A 10363-nucleotide genomic window follows, 5' to 3' on the forward strand; every position below is an offset into this window, starting at 1 on the left:
ATTTCGAAACAGGAATGTTATGCAAACTTACAATCTCCTCTTCTTCACCTGCAGGAGACAAAAGAAAACATGCTTAGATGCTGAAGTAATGAACATGCTCTGCAGTGAGAAGTTGTGGAAAAGTGCTCTTACAATGACTACATCGATTAACAAAACATAACAAGCTTATCTGAACTCTAATGCATCAGAAATTGCTTGTAAATCACACTGAGCATACTGTAATGTTCTAAAGAAAGACCCAACCCGCAAAGGTAGTTCACATTATTTTTGGCATAGTTTTTCCTGTTTTCCCAAAAAAGTGAAATGATAACCTACCCTAAGGAATTCATGCAATTCAACTGATATATGGCTGTGCTTCCAGATATCTGATGTGCTCTCAGAATGGGCACAGTGGATTTGATTTGGGGTTTTTATTAAGGCCATGCCCAATATGTCTGATTCTACCAGCCCAGGTTCCCGCCCATAAAGCTGAGGATGCCCACAATGCTTTTGGGTCATGAACACAGACCATGGGTATGTATGTGTTGGCTTACTCTACGGCCAACTTGCACCTGCTTACATCAGCTGAATGGAGCTATTTTGGATCAATATTTGAAAGATGTAGGCTAGCTTTAATTGAGATGGAGTAGCAGTAGCTCACAAGAAGAATCTGGAAGGGCTTTATGGCAAAACACATTCAACTTTGTGTCATCGGTATAGAAGCAATAAGTGAGCAGCTTGCAGCACTGCAAATGGTCACAAGTTGCTGAGGTGCCATTGACCTAAATGAAACTGACATCAGCAAGCTTCATGACTGACTTGCATTAGGGTTCCTGCCAGCACAATCTCTATTGCTCCTGACAATGTGCATGACAAGCATTGGAGGCCATATGTGACACCAAGGCTGACTTTATTTAAAAGTTTAATTGACAGGGAACAATGTACCTCAGTGTCTGCTCTGATTTTTCGTTAGCTTATTTTTAGTTGCTTGCTAAAAGTTCACTGATCCCTTGTTTTCACTTCACTTTTTTTTTTGTGGGCTACCTCTTGGCATTTTACAGTATGTTTCTTCATCTGAAGGAGCTATATTAATGTTTCTATCTGGCTAATATATTTTTAAGACTTCATTTCTTGAATGTAACTTCACTGACATGGTGGTGCCTGAAGGCACGATGTTACCCAGCATTCATTTTGTTCTATAAGTATGTAGTGGGGATGGCCATGATAAACTAGTCTAATTATAAGTTCGGAGAGAGACTTCGACCAAGGAGCTATAACACACAGAGGAAAAATTATATCATTGCATTTGGGAAGCGTGAGGATGGTGCGGGTGTTTCATATTCGCAGACAGTTTTGAGCACAGGCAAAAAACAAGAAATAATAGTGTTGAACGTTGAAAATGAGTGTAATGTAAAAGTAAACATATTAAACTTGATATTATGGTCTACATTATGCAGGGGGTCGCAGGCAATGTGAGCCAGATATTCAGCACAAACTGCTGCACCTTGTGGAGTTGAAACTCCAGCAGTATTGATAGTGGCCACAAAGCAAACAAGAGTATTTTCAGTTGCAGCTAATGGAACTAATCTGTTAAAGTTATTTAATCAATTTTTCAACCAAGGGATGCATAAAGAGCTTCAAACAGAAGGTTGTAAAGCATGAAAGAAAAAATAAGGATACCCAAGGCTTCTTGCTCTTCCCCAGGGCAAAAACTGACAGACGTACGTGTACTGGCTTTCCTCGTTGTTATGTGTGTGGCCACTTCAAGGGCCACCTGAGCACATCACCAAAGATGGAGCATGCTAGGGAGTGCCCACCCTCTGGCTCACTTCATTGCGGCCCAAATTTACTTGGATCTTATTTTTGTGGGTCAGAAGGAGGGGTTGGAGGCGCTGGTTACAACTACTCTAATGACATAATTTACACCAGGTACAGCTCATATTACTGTTGTCTTCAAAGCAGTAGCTCTGTTGCATAAGTAATTTTTCTGTGCTACGAATAAAGCATGCAAAACCTGAAATGTTCATGGCAGGAGTTCATGCTTTCAACATCCATGCCTCAAAGCTTGCTACTAGCCTTGACATGGCACACCTACGTTTTCAGAGCTGCAGGTGCTATGAACATGTGCAAGGGACCATGTTTGTTTGTCTATGCTGTGGGGGTTTGGAGCTTTTGTTGGAGTGTGTAAAAGCATTCAGGGTAATGCCATCGTTTCAGAAATTATGTAATTTATGTTTTTTTTTGGATGCCAAAGAACATTATAATTGAGCCTTTTAGCATATCTTCAATGGTGAAAATGTTTATTATTCATGACTAATAATTTGATCAATGTGAAATAACAGCACAGTTGTTTGCTGCAGGCAACTGCTTGCAGTCGTCCATAAATTTTAGTCTAGAAACTTGTGCCAGTTTTTTTTAATCTCTTGGTGCATGTTACCCTAGACACTTTGTATTAAACTTGTATGCAATGGAATAGTTATTTCATGTTTGGTGCCAGAGATGCAATTATGTTCTTTACAAACCCATTGAAAACCTTGTGTGTGGATTTTCTGTGCGAACAGTTTGTGTCAAGGCTCCAAATTTCATGCACAAATAAGCTATTCTTATGTATGCTTACCCTGAGGTTGTTGGAGGACAATCTTGAATTCATCTGGAAAAATATATAGAATTATATAAATGTGAAAATCTACGCACTCCTTAAAATTAAAAAAAGAGCCTTACCAGAAGCTTCAGAAACAACCTGTTCTTTTTCTTTGGAAGTGAGGTCAAGCAGAAGGGTATCTTCTTGTTCTGTTTGTTCTTCATCCTTTGGTTTTAAAACAATACCGGTATCATCAGTACTTATTTTGCGGGGCACTTTCAGCTCAAACATTTCCTCAACTTCGTCATATTGCCTTGGCGCAGCAGAGTCTTTCCGAAGCGGGAGTGTGAACTTCTGACTAACATCATCAAGGGCATCAGCTTTGGAAGCCCTTTTCTTTAATGTAACTGTTGGGGTTTCTTCAGTTACCTCTTCGAAGTCTTCACGCTTTTTAGGCTTCCTAATGGTAAGTTTTGCTTCCTCTTCAACCACTTCTTTTTGTATTGGTTTTGGTTTCTCTTGTACAGTCAATTCCTCTGATACTTCCTCAGGCTTTGGAGCTTCCCTTGGTTTTTCTTCTAGAGTCACAGTGATGGCTTCGCTGATTTCTTCTGGGCGTTCTTCAGGTTTCTCTTCAGGTTTCTTTAACGTTACTGTCTCCTCTGGGACCTCCTCTTTGAGTTTTGGCTTCTTGGGCTTTTTCTTGATGGTCAGTTTCGCCTCTTCCTCAACAACTTCCCTCTTAATTTCTGGTTTGGGTTTTTCTTCTACAGTCAATTCTTCAGATACTTCCTCGGGCTTTGGAACTTCCTTTGGTTTTTCTTCAAGGGTTACAGTGATGTCCTCACTGATTTCTTCTGGACGTTCTTCAGGTTTCTCTTCGGGTTTCTTTAATGTTACTGTCTCCTCTGGTGCCTCTTCGAGCTTCGGCTTTTTAGGTTTCTTTTTGATGGTCAGTTTCGCCTCTTCCTCAACAACTTCCCTCTTAGCTTCTGGTTTGGGTTTTTCTTCTACAGTCAATTCCTCAGATACTTCCTCGGGCTTTGGAGCTTCCTTTGGTTTTTCTTCTAGTGTTACAGTGATGTCCTCGCTGATTTCTTCTGGGCGTTCTTCAGGTTTCTCTTCAGGTTTCTTTAACGTTACAGTCTCCTCTGGGACCTCCTCTTTGAGTTTTGGCTTCTTGGGCTTTTTCTTGATGGTCAGTTTCGCCTCTTCCTCAACAACTTCCCTCTTAGCTTCTGGTTTGGGTTTTTCTTCTACAGTCAATTCCTCAGATACTTCCTCGGGCTTTGGAGCTTCCTTTGGTTTTTCTTCTAGTGTTACAGTGATGTCCTCGCTGATTTCTTCTGGACGTTCTTCAGGTTTCTCTTCAGGTTTCCTTAATGTTACTGTCTCCTCTGGTGCCTCCTCTTTGAGTTTTGGCTTCTTGGGCTTTTTCTTGATGGTCAGTTTTGCCTCTTCCTCAACAACTTCCCTCTTAACTTCTGGTTTGGGTTTTTCTTCTACAGTCAATTCCTCAGATACTTCCTCGGGCTTTGGAGCTTCCTTTGGTTTTTCTTCTAGTGTTACAGTGATGTCCTCGCTGATTTCTTCTGGGCGTTCTTCAGGTTTCTCTTCAGGTTTCTTTAATGTTACTGTCTCCTCTGGTGCCTCTTCGAGCTTCGGCTTTTTAGGTTTCTTTTTGATGGTCAGTTTCGCCTCTTCCTCAATAACTTCCCTCTTAACTTCTGGTGTGGGTTTTTCTTCTACAGTCAATTCCTCAGGTACTTCCTCAGGTTTCGGAGCTTCCTTTGGTTTTTCCTCCAGAGTCACAGTGATGTCTTCGCTGATTTCTTCTGGACGTTCTTCAGGTTTCTCTTCAGGTTTCCTTAATGTTACTGTCTCCTCTGGTGCCTCCTCTTTGAGTTTTGGCTTCTTGGGCTTTTTCTTGATGGTCAGTTTTGCCTCTTCCTCAACAACTTCCCTCTTAACTTCTGGTTTGGGTTTTTCTTCTACAGTCAATTCCTCAGATACTTCCTCGGGCTTTGGAGCTTCCTTTGGTTTTTCTTCTAGTGTTACAGTGATGTCCTCGCTGATTTCTTCTGGGCGTTCTTCAGGTTTCTCTTCAGGTTTCTTTAACGTTACAGTCTCCTCTGGGACCTCCTCTTTGAGTTTTGGCTTCTTGGGCTTTTTCTTGATGGTCAGTTTCGCCTCTTCCTCAACAACTTCCCTCTTAATTTCTGGTTTGGGTTTTTCTTCTACAGTCAATTCTTCAGATACTTCCTCGGGCTTTGGAACTTCCTTTGGTTTTTCTTCAAGGGTTACAGTGATGTCCTCACTGATTTCTTCTGGACGTTCTTCAGGTTTCTCTTCGGGTTTCTTTAATGTTACTGTCTCCTCTGGTGCCTCTTCGAGCTTCGGCTTTTTAGGTTTCTTTTTGATGGTCAGTTTCGCCTCTTCCTCAACAACTTCCCTTTTAGCTTCTGGTTTGGGTTTTTCTTCTACAGTCAATTCCTCAGATACTTCATCGGGCTTTGGAGCTTCCTTTGGTTTTTCTTCTAGTGTTACAGTGATGTCCTCGCTGATTTCTTCTGGGCGTTCTTCAGGTTTCTCTTCAGGTTTCTTTAACGTTACTGTCTCCTCTGGTGCCTCTTCGAGTTTCGGCTTTTTAGGTTTCTTTTTGATGGTCAGTTTCGCCTCTTCCTCAACAACTTCCTTCTTAACTTCTGGTGTGGGTTTTTCTTCTACAGTCAATTCCTCAGGTACTTCCTCAGGTTTCGGAGCTTCCTTTGGTTTTTCCTCCAGAGTCACAGTGATGTCTTCGCTGATTTCTTCTGGACGTTCTTCAGATTTCTCTTCAGGTTTCCTTAATGTTACTGTCTCCTCTGGTGCCTCCTCTTTGAGTTTTGGCTTCTTGGGCTTTTTCTTGATGGTCAGTTTTGCCTCTTCCTCAACAACTTCCCTCATAACTTCTGGTTTGGGTTTTTCTTCTACAGTCACTTCCTCAGATACTTCCTCAGGCTTTGGAGCTTCTTTTGGTTTTTCTTCCAATGACACTGTGATGTCCTCGTTGACTTCTTCTGGACGCTCTTCAGGTTTCTCTTCAGGTTTCTTTAATGTTACGGTCTCCTCTGGGGCCTCCTCTTTGAGTTTTGGCTTCTTGGGTTTTTTCTTAATGGTCAGTTTGGCCTCTTCCTCAACAACTTCCTTCTCATCTTCTGGTTTTGGTTTCTCTTCTACAGTCAATTTCTCCGATACTTCCTCAGGCTTTGGAGCTTCCTTTGGTTTTTCTTCTAATGTTACAGTGATGTCCTCGCTGATTTCTTCTGGGCGTTCTTCAGGTTTCTCTTCAGGTTTCTTTAACGTTACAGTCTCCTCTGGGACCTCCTCTTTGAGTTTTGGCTTCTTGGGCTTTTTCTTGATGGTCAGTTTCGCCTCTTCCTCAACAACTTCCCTCTTAATTTCTGGTTTGGGTTTTTCTTCTACAGTCAATTCTTCAGATACTTCCTCGGGCTTTGGAACTTCCTTTGGTTTTTCTTCAAGGGTTACAGTGATGTCCTCAGTGATTTCTTCTGGACGTTCTTCAGGTTTCTCTTCAGGTTTCTTTAGCGTTGCAGTCTCCTCTGGGGCCTCCTCTTTTACTTTTGGTTTCTTGGGCTTCTTTTTGATAGTAAGTTTGGCCTCTTCCTCAGCAACTTCCTTCTTATCCTCTGGTTTGAGTTTTTCTTCTACAGTCACTTCGTCAGAGACTTCCTCAGGCTTTGGAGCTTCTTTTGGTTTTTCTTCCAGTGACACTGTGATGTCCTCGCTGATTTCTTCTGGACGGTCTTCAGGTTTCTCTTCAGGTTTCTTTAATGTTACAGTCTCCTCTGGGGCCTCCTCTTTGAGTTTTGGTTTCTTGGGTTTCTTCTTGATGACCAGTTTGGCCTCTTCCTCAAACATTTCCCTCTTATCTTCTGTTTTGGGTTTTTCTTCAACTGTTACTTCCTCTGGTGCCACTTCAGGCATTGGTGCCGGTGGCTTTTCTTCTAAGACCACTGTGACATCTTCTGTCACCTCTTGAAGGATCTCCTCTGGTTTTTCTTCATGTTTCTTGAGAGTGACTGTTTCCTCGGGTACTTCCTCCTTGGCCTTAGGCTTTTTGGGTTTCTTTTTGATTTTGACCTCTGCTTCTTCTGGAACCTTCTCTTCTGGCTTGGCCTCCTTTACTGTGACTTCTTGTGGCACTTCCTCTGGTTTTGGCACCTCTTCTGGCTTTTCTTCTAGAGGCACAGTGATTTCTTCTGCTACTTCTTTTGGAAGCTCTTCAGGTTTTTCTTCAGGTTTCTTGAGAATAACTGTTTCCTCGGGTACTTCCTCAGTGACCTTAGGCTTTTTGGGTTTCTTTTTGATTTTGATCTCTGCTTCTTCTGGAGCCTTCTCTTCTGGCTTGGCCTCTTCCTTTGTGACTTCTTGTGGCACTTCCTTTGGTTTTGGTGCCTCTTCTGGCTTTTCTTCTAGTGGCACAGTGATTTCTTCTGTTACTTCTTTTGGAAGCTCCTCCGGTTTTTCTTCAGGTTTCTTGAGAATGACTGTTTCCTCGCGTACTTCCTCCTTGACCTTAGGCTTTTTGGGTTTCTTTTTGATTTTGATCTCTGCTTCTTCTGGAGCCTTCTCTTCTGGCTTGGCCTCTTCCACTGTGACTTCTTGTGGCACTTCCTCTGGCTTTGGTGCCTCTTCTGGCTTTTCTTCTAGGGGCACTGTGACTTCTCCTGTTACTTCTTTTGGAAGCTCCTCCGGTTTTTCTTCAGGTTTCTTGATAATGACTGTTTCCTCGGGTACTTCCTCAGTGACCTTAGGCTTTTTGGGTTTCTTTTTGATTTTGATCTCTGCTTCTTCTGGAGCCTTCTCTTCTGGCTTGACCTCTTCAACTGTGACTTCTTGTGGCACTTCCTCTGGTTTTGGCACCTCTTCTGGCTTTTCTTCTAAGGGCACAGCGATTTCTTTTGTTACTTCTTTTGGAAGCTCTTCAGGTTTTTCTTCAGGCTTCTTGAGAATGACTGTTTCCTCGGGTACTTCCTCAGTGACCTTAGGCTTTTTGGGTTTCTTTTTGATTTTGATTTCTGCTTCTTCTGGAGCCTTCTCTTTTGGCTTGGCCTCTTCCACTGTGACTTCTTGTGGGACTTCCTCTGGTTTTGGTACCTCTTCTGGCTTTTCTTCTAAGGGCACAGTGATTTCTTCTGTTACTTCTTTTGGAAGCTCTTCAGGTTTTTCTTCAGGTTTCTTGAGAATGACTGTTTCCTTGGGTACTTCCTCAGTGACCTTAGGCTTTTTGGGTTTCTTTTTGATTTTGATTTCTGCTTCTTCTGGAGCCTTCTCTTCTGGTTTGGCCTCTTCCACTGTGACTTCTTGTGGCACTTCCTCTTGCTTTGGTGCTTCTTCTGGCTTTTCTTCTAGTGGCACAGTGATTTCTTCTGTTACTTCTTTTGGAAGCTCTTCAGGTTTTTCTTCAGGTTTCTTGAGAATGACTGTTTCCTCGGGTACTTCCTCCTTGACCTTAGGCTTTTTGGGTTTCTTTTTGATTTTGATCTCTGCTTCTTCTGGAGCCTTCTCTTCTGGCTTGGCCTCTTCCACTGTGACTTCTTGTGGCACTTCCTCTTGCTTTGGTGCCTCTTCTGGCTTTTCTTCTAGGGGCACTGTGACTTCTCCTGTTACTTCTTTTGGAAGCTCCTCCGGTTTTTCTTCAGGTTTCTTGATAATGACTGTTTCCTTGGGTACTTCCTCAGTGACCTTAGGCTTTTTGGGTTTCTTTTTGATTTTGATCTCTGCTTCTTCTGGAGCCTTCTCTTCTGGCTTGGCTTCTTCCACTGTGATTTCTTGTGGGACTTCCTCTGGTTTTGGTGCCTCTTCTGGCTTTTCTTCTAGTGGCACAGTGATTTCTTCTGTTACTTCTTTTGGAAGCTCCTCCGGTTTTTCTTCAGGTTTCTTGATAATGACTGTTTCCTCGGGTACTTCCTCAGTGACCTTAGGCTTTTTGGGTTTCTTTTTGATTTTGATCTCTGCTTCTTCTGGAGCCTTCTCTTCTGGCTTGGCCTCTTCCTTTGTGACTTCTTGTGGCACTTCCTTTGGTTTTGGTGCCTCTTCTGGCTTTTCTTCTAGTGGCACAGTGATTTCTTCTGTTACTTCTTTTGGAAGCTCCTCCGGTTTTTCTTCAGGTTTCTTGAGAATGACTGTTTCCTCGCGTACTTCCTCCTTGACCTTAGGCTTTTTGGGTTTCTTTTTGATTTTGATCTCTGCTTCTTCTGGAGCCTTCTCTTCTGGCTTGGCCTCTTCCACTGTGACTTCTTGTGGCGCTTCCTCTGGCTTTGGTGCCACTTCTGGCTTTTCTTCTAGGGCCACTGTGACATCTTCTGTCACCTCTTGAGGGATCTCCTCTGGTTTTTCTTCATGTTTCTTGAGAGTGACTGTTTCCTTGGGTACTTCCTCCGTGGCCTTAGGCCTTTTGGGTTTCTTTTTGATTTTGACCTCTTCTTCCTCTGGAACCTTCTCCTCTGGCTTGGCCTCCTCCACTGTGACTTGTTGTGGCACTTCCTCTGGTTTTGGCACCTCTTCTGGCTTTTCTTCTAGAGGCACAGTGATTTCTTCTGTTACTTCTTTTGGAAGCTCTTCAGGTTTTTCTTCAGGTTTCTTGAGAATGACTGTTTCCTCGGGTACTTCCTCCTTGACCTTAGGCTTTTTGGGTTTCTTTTTGATTTTGATTTCTGCTTCTTCTGGAGCCTTCTCTTCTGGCTTGACTTCCACTTTGATTTTTTGTGGAACGTCTTCTGGTTTTGGTACCTCTTCAGGCTTTTCTTCTAGGGGCACCATGATTTCTTCTGTTACTTCTTTTGGAAGCTCCTCAGGTTTTTCTTCAGGTTTTTTGAGAATGACTGTTTCCTCAGGTACTTCCTCAGTCACCTTAGACTTTTTGGGTTTCTTTTTTATTTTAAGCTTTGCTTCTTCTGGAGCCTTATCTTCCGGTTTGGTTTCTTCCATTGTGACTTCTTGTGGCATCTCCTCTTGCTTTGGCATCTCTTCTGGTTTCTCTTCAGTGGAGACTACAATATCCTGAGTGGCTGGTAGTTCTTCTTTGTGAGGTTTTTCTGCAGAGATGCAACATAAGAACAAGATTTGTATTTATTCATGGCACAAGTTGTGAATATTTTTGTTGTAGTTCATATGAACAAAAATGTAAGAGATGCATATAGTAAGTTGGCAGAATTGTGGTTTGTAGCATGCTTACATCAAAGGGTTATGTTGCTGTCTAAATCGTGCCATACTTATTTCTTTCAAGGCATGGTGCAAATGCATGCAGGCCTGAACTGCTACAGCAGAGGCCAGGGCAAGCAGTCAATAACACTCACACCTTGTTGCATTTACCACTTACCATTATCTGCTGAAAAGATGAGTTGGAATGCTGCTTGCTTGCATTATTTTGCTGTTTTATTATTATGTGAAAGCAAAATCGGCACAGTTTATTTATGGCAATGCAGTTAGAAGACACCATAAATATGTGTCTGGAATTATTTGTTGTTACCCACACAGCATGCAGCCGTGTGGCTTGTAAAATAATGAACCATTAATGAGCAGTGTTCATTATAACTGTATGTGAGTTGCAGCCAAGCGCTTTACTTATAGGCTTCCAAAATAGGGCTAAAATATGATATATAAGAAATGTAGAATTAGTGAATTCATTTTTTATAGTGAACATATTTGCTGTCAGTATGTGTGATGAGTTCATATGTTTTGATGGCACTTTCTAGATCTAGTATTCATTTCATTACATAGCTGTCTTTAAACTGGCGA

The 10363-nt window shown here is 42.2% G+C and overlaps 1 protein-coding gene and 1 long non-coding RNA gene across 2 annotated transcripts in view; one reads left to right on the plus strand and one right to left on the minus strand.

Annotated features, from left to right (window-relative positions):
* sls (sallimus) overlaps nt 1-10363 on the minus strand; it is a 223794-nt gene that overhangs the window by 44400 nt on the left and 169031 nt on the right. The window contains exons 137-139 of the mRNA XM_077645939.1: nt 2701-9660; nt 2597-2629; nt 32-48 (exon numbers count right to left, since the gene is read on the minus strand). Of these exons, the coding sequence (XP_077502065.1) occupies nt 32-48; nt 2597-2629; nt 2701-9660 (7010 nt within the window). The remainder of the gene's footprint in view (nt 1-31; nt 49-2596; nt 2630-2700; nt 9661-10363) is intronic.
* Nucleotides 1-10363, plus strand: part of LOC144113062 (uncharacterized) — an 89997-nt gene that overhangs the window by 28741 nt on the left and 50893 nt on the right. Inside the window, exon 3 of the long non-coding RNA XR_013310586.1 lies at nt 448-513. This is a non-coding gene — a long non-coding RNA (uncharacterized LOC144113062). The remainder of the gene's footprint in view (nt 1-447; nt 514-10363) is intronic.

The sequence above is a fragment of the Amblyomma americanum genome, chromosome 1, assembly GCF_052857255.1.
Source record: "Amblyomma americanum isolate KBUSLIRL-KWMA chromosome 1, ASM5285725v1, whole genome shotgun sequence".
Taxonomy (NCBI): Eukaryota; Metazoa; Arthropoda; class Arachnida; order Ixodida; family Ixodidae; genus Amblyomma; species Amblyomma americanum.